Source organism: Salvelinus sp. IW2-2015, unplaced genomic scaffold (assembly GCF_002910315.2).
Source record: "Salvelinus sp. IW2-2015 unplaced genomic scaffold, ASM291031v2 Un_scaffold1954, whole genome shotgun sequence".
In the NCBI taxonomy this organism is placed as follows: Eukaryota; Metazoa; Chordata; class Actinopteri; order Salmoniformes; family Salmonidae; genus Salvelinus; species Salvelinus sp. IW2-2015.
Genome location: NW_019943309.1, coordinates 71,526 through 88,479, shown reverse-complemented (window position 1 = coordinate 88,479; position 16,954 = coordinate 71,526). Strand labels below are relative to the sequence as shown.

Genomic DNA, 16,954 nt, shown 5'->3' with positions numbered 1-16,954 from the left:
AACCTTCTCTGCTGTGATTTTGGCCATTGTGAATCCAAGCATCTCGTAGCCTTGCTATGGCGATCTAGAGAGATACAGCATATGACACACATTTTAACCACAACAACCAAAAAAAACATGCAGCAAGTGATCATAACCAAGTTCCATTTACTTTACCAGAACAACACACGAACAACCACGACGTGTAGTACACGTGCAAGGAATTACCTCTAGTTGAGGATGGATAGTTTGGATGACTGCAGGAAAGCCTCCAGATCTTTTAAACAGAGGAACTCCTCAGGACCAGCTGTGGGTAAAATTAGAGTTTTTGTAACAAGCACAGATCAGAACGCGGCAATTCGTCCTACTGAGTATCAGAGCCACACCTGCATCATCACACAGTATTTACTCACAATCGTTTTTACGACAAACAACCTGGCAAGTTGAGATGAATGAGAGAAGCAAAGAGAAACTAGTGACCAAGTGACACAGCCTTTTGGTGACATACCGACAAAGGGAATGCCTTTTGGCCTCAAGAAGCAGAGATTCTTGTTTCTAATACTTACGACAGCGCTGCGAATCTTCTCTTCCTGACCAGCGAGAACTCACACAGACTTTATGCTCTCATCCAAAATCATATGCTCCTACAAGATTACAGAAAGACAACCCACCCAAAGGAAGGGGAAAAAAACCAAAGACAACTTCAAGCATCAACAAACAAAAGCAAAAACAAAAGTTCAGAATGTCAAAGCTATGAACATATTCTAAACAATTCACACCCATATGACAGTATACAGTATGTGTATCTTATATTTAACTGAAATGTCAACGTTTGTTTCAACGTTTTAACTGAAATGTTCTGTAATGTACTCTTCAGAAAAATGGTTTCCAAAAGTGTTCTTGACTGTCCCTGTAGAGAGAGCTTTTGTTCAGGCTAGAACCTCTAAAGGATTCTACCTGCAAACAAAAAAGAGTTATCAAAGCGTTCTCCATATGGGACGCAAGAACCCTTATAAGTTCTAGATACCACCTTTTTTCTTAAAGCAGTCTATTAACGTCCACCTGCTGACGACAGCTGGCTTCTGCGAGCTGGCTAGATGTTGACGCATCTTTCTGACAGTGATTGGCATTTGAAGCCCTCAGAGAACAACCATGATCCAGCAAGCCAGGTTCAAAATCAGTACCATCATAGAAGACAGGCCGACAGGACTTAGGTTTGTCGAGTCCACTCGACCTTTGCAACTGAAAGAAGAGAGTCAACATTGAAAGGACATGGCAAATGAGAAATCAAGCCGGATATGGACAAAAAATGATGGTTGAGGGTAGAGGAAAGACAGGAGTAAAAGCAAACAAAATAGAACTATTGTAAAATAGACTGTGACAAAAATTGTACGATAGTATGTATGAACTGGAATACAGCCTAAGCATTGTGTTCACTAGTGTTGCCCAGGTTAGGGTGGTAGTTGAGGTAATCAAAGAAAATATATATATTTAAGATTATATATATATGTATGTATATGCTATGATATGTATGTATGTATTGTGTATCTGTATGTATTTATAATGTGTTGTATGTGTGGTATGTATGCAGTACCAGTCAAAAGTTTGGACACACCTACTCATTCAGGATTTCTTTATCTTACTAATCTTTCTACATGTTAGAAGATGTTTAAGACATCAAAACTATGAAATAACCACATGGAATCATGTATTTAACCAAAAAAGTGTAACAATCAAAATATATTATTATATTGAGATTCTTCAAAGTAGCCACACCTTTGCCTTGATGCAGGTTTACGCTTATAAAAAGTTATTAAAGGTATAACTTAAACCTAAACAGTGACAGATACGTTACCCTGATTCATGTGATGTAAGAATCCACATCAGCGTTCAGTCGGATATCTCTTTCCTCGAACATAAACCTTTGGTAAAAACAGTAAATATTCGAATTACATTTGACTGAATAACCTAAACTATATCACCTGTCAGTCTAAACGCAATGTAAAATGAAAAAACTTCAAGCCATAAAATACAAATTCGCTCTAAGCATACAGTAAGTCCAGCAGCATACCGTAAACTGTGACTATGCATCAGCCTTAATGGACTGAAGCTGACACGATGACTGAAACACTCTACGTTGATGACGGTTAAACTCATCAAACAACAACAGAACCAGACTGCAACCAGCAGAGAACAGCCTTCCCATCATCTGTTAAGGAATGCTACAGAGAGAGAAACTTATGAGATAAATTACAGACTACTTTATTGATTCTACATTTGTGCAATTAAACTCCACAGTATACAGAAAATGTATACATACCTTCACCTCCACTATCATGCATTTTCTACAACTGATGCAATGAGCTTAAACAAAACATATTTCAATTGCATCAAAAGTAAATAGCTAATAAAGTTATATCGAGACATAGAAATGTCCCCATGACTACCTTTAGTCTAGACTGTCAGAGCAGTTCAGTACTAACAGAACTTTCCAAGCGCCTGCAAGAAACAACATCAACATGTTTTACTTGCCTGTAAAATTTTACAGTATCAGCTTAAATACAGAGTACAAGGATTCAGCGGACAGTGGTTTGTTTACCCAGAGTGTGGACATTCTCTTTTTTACTACGCATTTTAGGTCCACACACGACTAACTTACTTACTTCACAGGTTTCTCTTATCTCAGTGACAGGTCCTGACCTTTCCAGGTCCTTACCTTGGCCACGTCCTCTACCTTGGGCCAGTCCTTGAACCGTCTCTGTCTTTGCCTGTTCCAGAGGTCCGCGGGCGCGCCCCCCAGATGGGAGGCTCAAGGCCCCGGTGAGGGTCACCAGCATCGCGTCAGGTGAGCGGTGTGATGACAGCTGAGGAGAACAGCCCACGTACTCATAGCCATCACGAAGAAGCCTGGGCATGGACCACGTAACACAGAGAGTGCTGTCAAGTAGCAGACATATTGAAGCTGCCTAAACCCCAACAGAACCAATTGACAATCTTTTTAAATAAAAAGTACAAAATGTTGACTATGAGATCTGTTTATTGGTTCGACTAGCACAAAAATTAAGTTGCTTTCATGATAGGTAACTCTTGCGCAGCTCTGGAAAGGTTACCCAAATGATCGAACATTTCATTCTCAAATTCAGAAAATTGACAAAACATGTCAGACAGTCCTAGCCTGAATCTAGAATATATTTGACCTAAAAATAGGGAGTTATTCTGATCGTAGACGCACAAAAAAATGCTGGACTAATCTACATAGAGGCCAGGTATTCAATATGAGCAAAGCTGTGACCTGTCCACTCGAAGATCGTCGACACTGGTGATGCGGTTCTGGAGATCATGAGACTGTCTCTCACAGTGAACCAGGAATTGTGAGCAGGGCCTTCTTAGGGTGCGCCTCTGTGACAGGCAGGGCTCGACACAAGGTCACCAGCTCCTCCACATTTGTGGATCACCTGCTGCTTCACCACCACCCATGCTTCCAGCTGCCTCTCACTGTGAAGCTTTCCTGCAGTCCTTATGCGTGAACATGTTGGCTAGGAGACAGAGGGTAAGGAGGGTTTTGGTAGGCCTGGGTACTAAGCCTGTTTCGCTCTCTTACAACTCCTTATGAGAAATGTCAATAATGTTTGTGTTGTCAAGACCTAATACGAGTTGACAAGAGCACACAAGACCTGGGACCAGCTATAGAAGGAGACAACAGATCTGACCAGAGCTATGAAGGAGTCATTCAGAACTGGGACCAGGGCATAGAAGGAGACAACAAGAGTGGGACAGGCTATAGAAGGAAGACAACCAGAACTGGGACCAGGCTATAGAAGGGAGAACATACACATTCTGGGACAGGCTTATAGACAGATCACAGATCTGGGACCAGGGCTATAGGAAGGAGACAACAGACTCTGGGAACCAGGCTGATAGCAGGAGACAAACAGAATCTGGGACCAGCTATAGAACGGAGGAGACAACAGATCTGACCAGGCTATACGAAGGAAGTCATCAATCTGGAGACCAGGCTATAGAAGGAGTCATTCAGATCTGGACCAGGTTATAGAGAGACGACAGATCTGGGACCAGGCTATAGAAGGAGACAACAGAACTGGGCACCAGGGCTATAGAAGGAGACAACAAAACTGACCAGCTATAAGAAGGAGACAACAGATCTGACCAGCGTATGAAGACAACAGATCGGGAGACCAGGCATAATAGAGGAGTCATCAATCTGGACCAGGCTATAGAAGGAGACAACAGACTCTGGACCAGGCTATAGAAGAGCAACCATCGGGACCAGGCTATAGAAGAGAACAGCAGATCTGGACCAGCATAGAAGAGTCATCAAGAACTCTGGGACAGGCTATCAGAAGGATCATCCGACTCCTGGGACCAGGCTTAGAAGGAGAAACAGATCTGACCAGGCTATAGACAGCGAACAGCAGATCTGGGACCAGGCTATAGAAGGAGATCATCAGATCTGGACCAGCTATAGAAGGAGTCAGTCAGAACTGGGACCAGGCTTTCAGAAGGATGAAACACAATCTGGACAGCTATAGAAGGAACAAGCAATTGGACCAGGCCTTATAAAGGAGCACAACAGGAACTGGGACAGGCTATAGAGGAAACAAAGATCTGACAGGCTATAAGAAGGAGACAGCAGATCTGGACCAGGCTATTAGAAGGGTCATCAGATCTGGACCAGGCTATAGAAGGAGTCATCAGGAACTGGGACCAGCTTTAGAAGGAGACAACAATCTGGGACCAGGCGTATAGAAGGAAGACAACAGACTGCGGACCAGGCTATTAGAAGGAGACAACCAGAACTGGACCAGGCTATAGAAGGAGACAACAATCTGGGACCAGGAATATAGAAGGAGACAACAGATCTGCGGACCAGAGCTAAGAAGGAGTCATCAGATCTGGGACCCTATAGAAGGAGAAACAGAACTGACCAGGGCCTATAAGGAGACAACAGATCTGGACCAGGCCTATAGAAGGAGACAACAGAAACTGGACCAGGCTATAGAGAGACAACAGATCTGGACCAGGCTTAGAAGGAGACAACAGATCTGACCAGGCTATAGAAGAGACAACAGATCTGGACCAGGCTATGAGGAGTCATCAGATCTGGACCAGGCTAAGACAGGAACAACAGATCTGGGAACCAGCTATAGAAAGGAGTCATCAGAACTGACCAGGCTATAGAGGAGTCATCAGAAGACCAGGCATATAGAGGAGAAACAGATCTGGACCAGACTACAGAAGGAAGACAACAGATATGGGACCCAGGCTAAGAGGAACAACAGGCTGGGACCAGCTATAGAAAGGATCTCAGAACTGGGACCAGCTATAGAGAGACAACAAATCTGACCAGGCTATAGAAGGAGTCTCAGATTGGACCAGGCTATAGAAGGAGACGCAACAATCTTGGACCAGGCTAATAAAGGAGTCATCAGAACATGACCAGCTTAGAAGGAGACAAAGATCTGGACCAGCTATAAGAGGAGACAGAGATCTGGACCAGCTATAGAAGAGACAACATCTGGGACCAGGCATAGAGGATTCATCAGATCTGGCACAAGCATAGAAGGAGGACAGCAGATCTGGGACCAGCGCATAGAAGGAGCATCAGAATCTGGACCAGGCTATAGAAGGATTCATCAGAACTGGGACCAGCTTTATGTGAAGGAACAACAGATTCTGGACCAGCTATAGAAGGAGACAACAGTCACCAGGCTATAGAAGGAGACAACAGACTGGGACCAGGCTAAATAAAGGGAGAAACACGATCTGACCAGACATATAGGGAGGGGAAGGGGGAACAAAGCCAGGGGGAAAATTTCTGGGGGCACCAGGCGTATAGAAGGAGTCATAGACTGGGGGGGGGGGGGGGGGAAAAACCCCCCAGGCTATAGCAAGATCATCAGAACGGGACAGGCTTTAGAAGGAGACAACAGATCAGACCAGGCATATAGAAGAGAAAACAGATCTGCGACCAGGCTATAGAAGGAGTACAACAGAACTGGGACCAGGCTAAGAAGAGACAACAAGATCTGGGACCAGAATAGAGGAGACAACAATCTGGGACCAGCTATAGAAGGAGTCTCAGATCTGGGACAGCTATAGAAGGAGACAACGAACTGGACCAGGCATATAGAAGCAGCAACAGATCTGGGACCAGGCTAGTAGAAGAACAACAGAACTGACCAGGGCTATAGAAGGAGACAACAGATCTGGAGACAGGCTATAGAAGAGACAAACAGATCTGGACCAGCTATAGAAGGACAACGATCTGGGACCAGGCTATGAAGGAAACAACAGATCTGGGAACCAGCTACTAGAAGGAGACAACAGAACTGGGACCAGGCATATAGAAGAGACAACATATCTGGACCAGCTTAAGATATCAGATCTGGGACCAGGCATAGAGAGAGACAACAGATCTGAGACCAGCTATAAGGAGACAACAGATCTGGCGACCAGCATAGAAGGAGACAGAACAGTCATGGGACCAGGCTATAGAGGAGTCATCAGATCTGGACCAGCATAGAAGGATCATGCAGATCTGACCAGTTATAGACAGGGAGACGACAGATCTGGACCAGGCTATAGAGGAGACAACGAACTGGACCAGGCTATGAAGAGACAACAGAACTGGGCCGGCTATAGAAGGAGACATACAGAGCTGGGACCAGGCTATAGAAGGAGACAACAGATCTGGACCAGGCATATAGAAGGAGTCATCAGAACTCTGGACCAGCTATAGAAGGACATACAGATCTGGACCAGGACTGTATAGAAGAAACAACCGATCTGACCAGGCTTATAGAAGGAGACAGCAGATCGGGACCAGGCTAAGAAGGAGTCATCAGATTGGACCAGGCTATAGAGAAGGATCATCAGATAGGACCAGAGCTTTAGAAGGAGACAACAGAATCTGAGACCAGGCATAGAAGAGAGACAGCAGATCGGACCCAGGCTATAAGAGGAGTTCATCAGATCTGGACCCCAGCTATAGAAGGATCATCAGAACTGGACCAGCATTTAGAAGGAGACCTGATAGGCTGATAGGCTGGTAGACTGATAGGCTGGTAGGCTGGTAGGCTGGTAAGCTGGTAGGCTGGTAGACTGGTAGGCTGGTAGGCTGGTAGCAATACCGCTCTACTCTAGTAGTTCTCTGTAGTGGTAGGCTGGTAGGCTGGTAGACTGGTAGACTGGTAGACTGGTAGACTGGTAGGCTGGTAGGCTGGTAGGCTGGTAGACTGGTAGGCTGTTAGCAATACCGCTCTACTCTAGTAGTTCTCTGTACCAGAGTAGCAGTAGCGATACGGCACGTGACTGGAGGTACTTGAGGTATAGTCAAAGTGAAAAAGCACAGTCACTTTCATTTCAACGTCTCTTTCTGTTGATCGACTGGCTGGCTGCAGAGTGGAGGTTTTAGTCACTGCCTTTCACTACTGTCGCTTGGTACAGTCTAGTAGAGAACACCTATTTCCGTTTGTAGAAGCTACAAATAAATGTAGCGTTAGCGGTCGGTGTTGCTGAAGAGAGGAGAGATTATCAATGGGATACCGTGCAGTTCATCTGGGGACACTGTCTTCATAAGGTCTACGGTGTCACGTCAAAATCAATGCATTTAGAGTCGATAGGAGACACCCGTTCAACTCTAACGCTCGAGAAAATATGTCTGTCATTTAATAAAACGCAGGTGGGATATAGTTTTTCTTCTTCTCTCCAGTGGTTTAGAAAGACAATAACATTAATCTACAACTATTTAAAATAAAAAAAAATTTTGTTTTGTTTTTGTTGTTGTTGTTGCTCTGAGGTCCTCATGTATGTTTGTAGATGTTCCATTACAGTGTGGGGCCTGCACAGGGCCAGCTGAGCTTTGCGTGTTCGTGGGTGATGATGGCCTTTTACTCCCAGAGGCGTAGGAAGCTAAACAGGTTAGACAGAAATGCTCCACTTATTTGTTCCTCTAAAAGGTTGAGAGAGGGCCAGGGTTAGAGATGGGAAGATAGAGAGTGTTAGACTGTGTAGTATTACTGTCAGAGACAGGCCTGGGTAAACCCCAGTGCTCACGTCACTTAGGGTAACAACCCACTGACACGGGTCCTTTACCAGAAGTGACAGCCGTTCTCTCCCCTCTCCTGCCCACGGCTTTCTACTATACCTAATTTACACAGAAGAGAGAGAGAGCGAGAGAGAGTCTTCTGAATGACTTCTACTCAGGAAACAGGAAACGTGTCACAGTCAGGGAAAATTCTACTTCTTGTTTATCAAGCGAGTTGAAGAAACCATACAACCACAGAATACGCTGGGCCAATACTGGCCCCTCATGCTCTAGTGAAGCCTGGGCTGGGCCAATACTGGTCTGTCCCCCATCATGCTCTAGTAAGGCCTGGGCTGAGCCAATACTGGTCTGTCCCCCATCATGCTCTAGTAAGGCCTGGGCTGAGCCAATACTGGTCTGTCCCCCATCATGCTCTTAGTAAGGCCTGGGCTGAGCCAATACTGGTCTGTCCCCCATCATGCTCTAGTGAGGCCTGGGCTGAGCCAATACTGGTCTGTCCCCCATCATGCTCTAGTGAGGCCTGGGCTGAGCCAATACTGGTTGTCCCCCATTCATGCTCTAGTGAGGCCTGGGCTGAGCCAATACTGGTCTGGTCCCCCATCATGCTCTAGTAGAGGCCTGGGCTGAGCCAATACTGGTGTGTCCCCCATCATGCTCTAGTGAGGCCTGGGCTGAGCCAATACTGGTCTGTCCCCCATCATGCTCTAGTGAAGGCCTGGGTGAGCCAATACTGGTCGTGTCCCCCATCATGCTCTAGTGAGGCCTGGGCTGGGCCAAATACTGGGTCTGTCCCCATCATGCTCTAGTGGGCCTGGGCTGAGCCAATACTTGGTCTGTCCCCCATCATGCTCTAGTGAGGCCTGGGCTGAGCCAATACTGGTGTGTCCCCCATCATGCTCTAGTGAGGCCTGGGCTGAGCCAATACTGGTCCGTCCCCCATCATGCTCTAGTAAGGCCTGGGCTGAGCCAATACTGGTCTGTCCCCCATCATGCTCTAGTGAGGCCTGGGCTGAGCCAATACTGGTCCGTCCCCCATCATGCTCTAGTGAGGCCTGGGCTGGGCCAACACATGGATAAGGCTCACAGAACTAGACCAGGTGGGATGGTTTACAGATAATGTAATCACATAGACTGGATCTACCAACCACCACCACCCACATCCTAGGTTTCCAGGTCGTTGACACTGAAATGCCATTTCTGCGCCCCCCCCCCCAAAAAAAAATTGGAAGACCATTTGTTGACAAATTAATGAAATTGTCAAGGGGGATTCATTTTCTTTGAAGTTACAGAACAGACTGATGATGCCTCGGTTGTATAAAAAAAAAAGACGAAGGTCGATGTCCGTGCCCCCACGGAAATCTGATTAGCATAATACAAAAATCCCCATAGAAATCTATCAGTTTAAGCTAGAGATGTCAGTTTCTATTGGATTAGTATCATTCCACCACATCCGCCGATGTAACACTTCAGCATCTGCAGTGAAAGGTGACAGAGATAGAGAGGTGTTTGAGACATCCAGAAAATCGGTCTTCTCACAAAATCGTAATGAAGCGTTTCGAATGGAAAGATGAGACTCTCACCAACACAATGGTGTTCTCTGTTTTGCTCTACGGCGTCTTGGGTCCCGTCTGAAGTCGGTACAGCCAATCTGCCAACTTCTGTCTGTAGCATCCCAACAGTTTGAGCTACACACTCATATGACCCCTCTGTGGAAAGGTGAGGCTCTCAGGAACACGTACATGTTGGTTTTTCTCTAAGACATCCACAGGCCTCACCAGACTCGTCTGAAGGTCCCCTGGTACCAGTAGAAAAAAATGAATGGAAAAATATATGGATACTGTTCCCTGAAAAAAAAAAGAAGCCAAATAACATTTTTGATCAAATAATTTTTTCTATATTTTTTGGGGGATACTTCCAAGAGTCTTAAAATTCGAAATCAAATAGCAAAATTATCCTTGGTATGACCTTCTTAAAACCATTATATATAGCTTACTAGAACACCCCTCTGACTGTTTAGTTCCAAAAATAAGGGATTAAATACATGTAAAAAAAAAAATATATATATATATATATACAATAAAACATGTTTCTTGATCTTATATTTTTGGAGGTGACTTACTGTAAAGCAGGCTGGTTTTAACTTTTTTTGTAAAAAGGGGGGGGGGGCTTGGGCTGGGTTTATGTAAAGCGTTCTTAGCTGTTGTAAAGCAGGCTGAGACTTTAAAGCAGGCTGGGTTACTGTAAAGCTGGCTGGGTTACTGTAAAGCTGGCTGAGTTACTGTAAAGGCAGGCTGAGTTACTTTAAAGCGTCTGGGTTACTGTAAAGCTGGCTGGGTTACTGTAAAGCTGGCTGAGTTACTGTAACAGGCTGGTACTGTAAAGCAGGCTGGGTTACTTAAGCAGGCTGAGTTACTTTAAAGCAGCTGGTTACTGTAAAGCTGGCCTGCGGTTACTGTAAAAGGCTGGCTTGGTTACTGTAAAGCAGGCTGGGTTACTGTTAAAGCAGGCTGGTACTTTAAAGCAGGCTAGTTACTTTTAAAGCTGGCTGGCGGTTACTGTAAAGCAGGCTGAGTTACTGTAAAGCTGGCTGGGTTACTGTAAAGCAGGCTGGGTTACTGTAAAGCAGGCTGGGTTACTTTAAAGCAGGCTTAGTTACTTTAAAGCTGTCTGGGTTACTGTAAAGCTGGCTGGGATACTGTAAAGCAGGCTGGGTTACTGTAAAGCTGGCTGGGTTACTGTAAGGCAGGCTGGGTTACTGTAAAGCACTTTTGATACCTGGTGATGTAAAGCAGCATTTATACATACATTTGATTGATTGATTGGTTTCTGTGGTTTCAGGAGAGTGAGAACCTAGAGAAGGAGAACGCAGCTCTGAGGAAGGAGGTGAAGAGACTAACAGAAGAGGCCAAGTATCTCTCCTCCGTCCTGACTACCCATGAGCCTCTCTGCACCGGCCTGGCCCCTCAGACGACCCATGGCCTCCTGTACTCCCCGCATCATCACTCCGTCTCCCCCCACCACCACGGGAGCAGTGCCTTTCACCAGCAGCACAGTATTGCTGTGTCTCACTACCAGCACTGATCACCACAGACCAACAAGGGGGACTGGAGAGAAGCTGGAGACGTTTAGTGACCTTGGTACACTATGGCACCCTATTTACTTAGTAGTGCACTACTTTTAACCAGAGCCCTATGTGTCAAAAAGTCGTGTACTATATAGAGCCACTTGAACAGAATGGGTAGAGTAAAATGACTTCCGAACCCATCTCTACGACGTGACTATAGAGTCAATCAATGTATGGACAATGCAAATAGTCCATGTCTAACTATAGGACAGAAAACCCAACATGATCGCAATACCAGAACACCATTTTGTGGAAATGTTTCTTGTCCTCTATTCATACAATGATGAATGATAAAAAGGATTGTTTTATATGTTTTTTAAAAAGTTTTTTTTATTTTTTATTTTATTCTTTTGTATATAACATTTGATCCCTTCAATCTTGGAGGTTACAGTGTTTGTATGCATTGCTCTTGTGTCAGTTGTAAATTTGACCTTTTTAAATATTCGAAGTAACGCTGAAGTGTATCACTGGTCCTACTTTTTTTTTTCAACAGTTTTGTTATTTTAGTGTTTATTGGCCAAAACAAAAAAAAATGTAATAGTGCAATTGTTTTACTTGAAATACTCAGGATACAATCCCACATCGTAGATGATAACAACAGGTTATTTGTGATGGAGGTAGAAGGGCATTTGATCAAATTGTGCTTTAATGACTCCAATGATGTTGAAAATTTTATTGTCAAAACAAACAATGCTGCTTTTCTATTTTGATACCAACAAATGTATTATCTGCATCATGTAAGTGCTATCTGACAACCAGACAATCACTTTGATAACGAAATCATCACGTTAATCTGTATGATCGTTAGGTGGCGCTGTGTACCTATAAGTAACGGTAAAGTAACGGTAAAGCATTGTCTCTATTGTCAATCTATGTGGTCACTAGGTGGCGCTGTGTATTTGTAAGGTACTCGATTGTTCATCTATATGGTCGCTAGGTGGCGCTGTGTACCCATAAGTAAAGGTAAGGTACAGTAAAGCATTGTATGCTACAATAGGAATGTTTATCTGATTGCACTGAGACAGGAGGACTTACACTGTCTTTAGTTTACCATAAGTAGTGATTGTACTTTTTAAATATTTTCTGTTGTATTGAAACTTAAAAAAAATATATATATCTATATATATGTGTGTTGTCTTACTGTACATTTAGAAGTAAAGTTACAATGCAAATGCAAATAGTGACGTTGAGATGAGCCTCATGTTTTTAGGCCAAGGCTTGCTTACATTTTCATGTTAAATGTTTTGTTGTTTGCATCTGTCGAGAAGGAACCTGGAAGTAAGCATTTTCGTCGGACGTGTATACCACGTGTGTGCTGTACGTACGAGTCGACTCATGAAACTAACACGATCAATTGTATTGTAATTCCAGATCCATATTATATTCCTGGGTCAGTGGATAGTGTGTTGTGTAACTTATGCCACCAACAACAAAAATAGCATTTTGCATTAACAGACTAAATTATTGAACTATCAATGCCAAAAATGCTATTTTTCTATGTATATCTGAGGGCGGGGGACCACAGCAGTCGGTTGTTGGGTTGATGTCCACACCCGGGGACATCAGTGCCACATTTCAACACCGACCACGGTGAGGGGTCAATGTGTGGGGGTCACTGGTTGGTACCACGTGGTGACGTAAAACCGGCGTTTACATTGGACATTTGATACTTCGCGCGTCATACGTTATGTTGAGACATTTTTTAGGGCTAAATAGTTTTGTATACTGAGTTCAAACTGCTTGTGAAAGTAGGCTACTGTTTTGTCAACTCCAACACACTAGGAAGTGAAGGAAGTGAGGCTAACTTGTAATGTAGCTAGGCTTGACTGGGGTGTCTTAAAATCCTTTGCACGAACGTCGAATAATTTCCTGGTTTCTCTAATAACTTCATTTTTTTATCTCAGGGAATGTATTTTCTTTAAACGACTATGTACTAACGTGGCATAATAAATAGAAGCTTGGCTTAAATGTACCAAAACGATAGTTTCAAACTATCTTGGAGCTGTCATAGATAACGTTAGTCGGGCTACTCTGAACTCTCACTAAAATGTAACAGAAATACGTGTCTGTATTGTATTCACCAGCACGTCGTTGAATAAACGTAAGCTACAATATGAGCAACGGAAAACCCTCCTTGGTTGACGGCGAAATCAACGACAATGAAAATGTGTCGGATTTGGAAAAAAATAAAATTTTGTCTGCCGGAGACAGCGAGGAGGTGCGCCCGGAGAACAATATACAACTCAACCGGAACGGCGACGATACAACTCAAACCATCAAACTATACAAACGACGATGGTTCATCGTGTTGCTGTTCAGCTCGTATTCTCTCTGTAACTCGTTYCAATGGATCCAGTACGGAATTATCAACAACATTTTCATGAGGTTCTACGGGGTCGAATCTTTCACCATAGATTGGATGTCTATGATATACATGTTGACTTACATTCCCTTCATATTCCCAGTCACCTGGCTACTGGATAAGAAGGGTCTCCGTATTATTGCGCTGGTGGCTACGGCCATGAATTGCGCGGGGACTTGGATCAAGGTGACAAGCGTGAGACCTGATCTGTTTGCGGTGACTATGCTCGGACAGTTCTGTTGCTCCCTTGCGCAAGTATTTATCCTCGGGATGCCGTCGAAGATCGCCTCGGTGTGGTTCGGATCGGAGGAAGTGTCCACCGCTTGCTCCATCGGGGTCTTCGGAAACCAGGTATGTTATGTAGTCTAACGTCCAATAAGTTAAAAAGTAATTGCTAATATAACTATTTGATTATGCAATTACAATGTAATGTCTTATTTATTTAGTCAGTTATCTGAATGTCCCAGATTTAGTCCATCTAGGTGTCTATTTGACCCAGTTGCGCAATTACGCATGACTCAAGCCACTACTGGCCTATGTTGGTCATCTCTCATCCTCGGCCCTCAAAGGTGGAAGGTCAATGTCATCACATACTTCAGAGAGTATTCACACCCCTTGACTTTTTCCAMATTTTGTTGTGTTACAGCCTGAATTTAACATTTATTAAATTGAGATGTTGTGTTACTGGTTTAAACACACTAACCTCATAATGTCAAAGTGGAATTATGTTTTTRGAAATGTTTACAAATGAATTAAAAATGGAAAGCTGAAATGTCTTGAGTAAATAACTATTCAATCCTTTGGTTATGACCTAAATAAATTCAGGAGTAAAAATGTGCTGAACACGTCACATAATAAGTTGCATGGACTCACTCTGTGTGCAATAATAGTGTATAACATGATTTTTGAATGACTACCTCATCTCAGTACCCCACACATAACAATTATATGTAAGGTCCTTCTGTCCAGCAATGATTTTCATACACAGATTCAACCACAAAGACCAGGGAGGTTTTTCCAATGCCTCGCGAAGAAGAGCACCTATTGGTAGATGGGTAAAAATAAAAAAGCAGACATTGAATATCCCTTTGAAGGTGAAGGTATTTTTTATATATATATATATATATATATATTTTTTTTTTAAACCCCTTTTTCTCCCCAATTTCGTGGTATCCAATTGGTAGTTACAGTCAGTGGAGTCAAGTACTTAAGTAAAAAATACTTTAAAGTATTACTTGATTGGTGACAAGCTTTTGATACTGTTAACCATGAGATTCTCATTTCAAAATTGTCCAAGTTCAACTTTCCCCCGATGCCTTGAGATGGATGAAATCATACCTTGAAGGCAGAACTCAGTGTGTCAGAGTGAGCAATGAGCTGTCGCCCACTCTYAGCTATGATGTGGGCGTGCCCCAAGGGTCAATACTGGGGCCCCTCCTGTTCAGCCTGTACATTAATGATCTGCCTTCTGTCTGTACTGGGTCTGAAGTTCAAATGTATGCAGATGATACAGTGATATATGAGCAAAGAGCAAACAACAAGCTGCACAAGAACTCACTACTGTAATGGTCCAGGTTACAAAGTGCGCTCCAGGACTCACTACTGTAATGTCCAGGTTACCAAGTGGCTCAGTGACTCACTACTGTAATGGTCAGGTTACAAAGTGCTCAGTGACTCACTACTGTAATGGTCCAGGTTAAAAGTGGACTCACTACTGTAATGGTCCAGGTTACAAAGTGGCTCAGTGACTCACTACTGTAATGGTCCAGTTACAAAGTGGCTCAGTGACTCACTACTGTAATGGTCCAGGTTACAAAGTGGCTCAGTGACTCACTACTGTAATGGTCCAGGTTACAAAGTGACTCACTTACTGTAATGGTCCAGGTTACAAAGTGGCTCAGTGACTCACTACTGTAATGGTCCAGGTTACAAAGTGGCTCAGTGACTCACTACTGTAATGGTCCAGGTTACAAAGTGCTCAGTGACTCACTACTGTAATGGTCCAGGTTACAAGTGACTCAGTGACTCACTACTGTAATGGTCCAGGTTACAAAGTGGCTCAGTGACTCACTACTGTAATTCCAGGTTACAAATGGCTCAGTGACTCACTACTGTAATGGTCCAGTTACAAGTGCTCAGTGACTCACTACTGTAATGTCCAGGTTACAAAGTGGCTCAGACTCACTACTGTAATGGTCCAGGTTACAAAGTGGCTCAGTGACTCACTACTGTAATGGTCCAGGTTACAAAGTGGCTCAGTGACTCACTACTGTAATGGTCCAGGTTACAATACTCAGTGACTCACTACTGTAATGGTCCAGGTTACAAAGTGACTCAGTGACTCACTACTGTAATGGTCCAGGTTACAAAGTGCTCATGACTCACTACTGTAATGGTCCAGGTTACAAAGTGGCTCATGACTCACTACGTAATGGTCCAGGTTACAAAGTGGTCAGTGACTCACTACTGTAATGCGTTCCAGGTATACAAAGTGGCTCAGTGACTCACTACTGTAATGTCCAGGTTACAAAGTGACTCAGTGACTCACTATGTAATGGTCCAGGTTACAAAGTGGCTCAGTGACTCGTGTTTGCATCTGAATGTGAAAAAAACAGTTTGCATGTTCTTCACAAAGAGGGCAACAGATGCTACTGAGCCAGATGTCTGTGTGTCAGAGGAGAAGCTCCAGCTGGTATCTGATGCTACTGAGCCAGATGTCTGTGTGTCAGGGGAGAAGATCCAGCTGGTATCTGATGCTACTGAGCCAGATGTCTGTGTGTCAGGGGAGAAGCTCCAGCTGGTATCTGATGCTACTGAGCCAGATGTCTGTGTGTCAGGGGAGAAGATCCAGGTGGTATCTGATTTTAAGTACCTTGGCATCATACTTGATTCCAACCTCTCTTTTAAAAAGCATGTGAAAAAGGTAATTCAGATAACCAAATTCAACCTAGCTAATTTCCGATTTATACAAAACTGTTTGACTACAGAGGTAGCAAAACTGTACTTCAAATCTATGATACTCCCTCACTTAACATACTGCTTAACTAGTTGGGCCCAAGCTTGCTGTACACCATTAAAACCTATTCAGTCTGTCTACAAACAGGCTCTCAAAGTGCTTGGTAGGAAGCCCAGTAGCCATCATCACTGTTACATCCTCAGAAAGCATGAGCTCCTGAGTTGGGAAAATCTTGTGCAATACACCGACGCATGTCTTGTATTCAAGATCCTAAATGGCCTGGCTCCCCCTCCACTCAGTATTTTTGTTGCTTGTCCTATGTTTGCTTGTCCTATGTTGCTCTGTCTGTATGCTACGTCTTGCTTGTCCAATGTTGCTCTGTCTGTATGCTACGTCTTGCTTGTCCTATGTTGCTCTGTCTGTATGCTACGTCTTGCTTGTCCTATGTTGCTCTGTCTGTATGCT

General features: G+C 43.8%; 2 protein-coding genes across 2 annotated transcripts in view; both read left to right on the top strand.

Annotated features, from left to right (window-relative positions):
* The window catches only part of LOC112072547 (basic leucine zipper transcriptional factor ATF-like), a 19,752-nt gene extending 7,483 nt beyond the window's left edge, over nt 1-12,269 (top strand). Inside the window, exon 3 of the mRNA XM_024139946.2 lies at nt 10,886-12,269. Within this exon, the coding sequence (XP_023995714.1) occupies nt 10,886-11,128 (243 nt within the window). The 3' untranslated portion in view covers nt 11,129-12,269. The remainder of the gene's footprint in view (nt 1-10,885) is intronic.
* Nucleotides 12,270-12,767: 498 nt separating this feature from the next.
* The window catches only part of LOC112072545 (choline/ethanolamine transporter flvcr2b), a 62,987-nt gene continuing 58,800 nt past the window's right edge, over nt 12,768-16,954 (top strand). The window contains 1 exon segment of the mRNA XM_070439837.1: nt 12,768-13,884. Coding sequence (XP_070295938.1) covers nt 13,285-13,884 — 600 coding nt within the window. The 5' untranslated portion in view covers nt 12,768-13,284.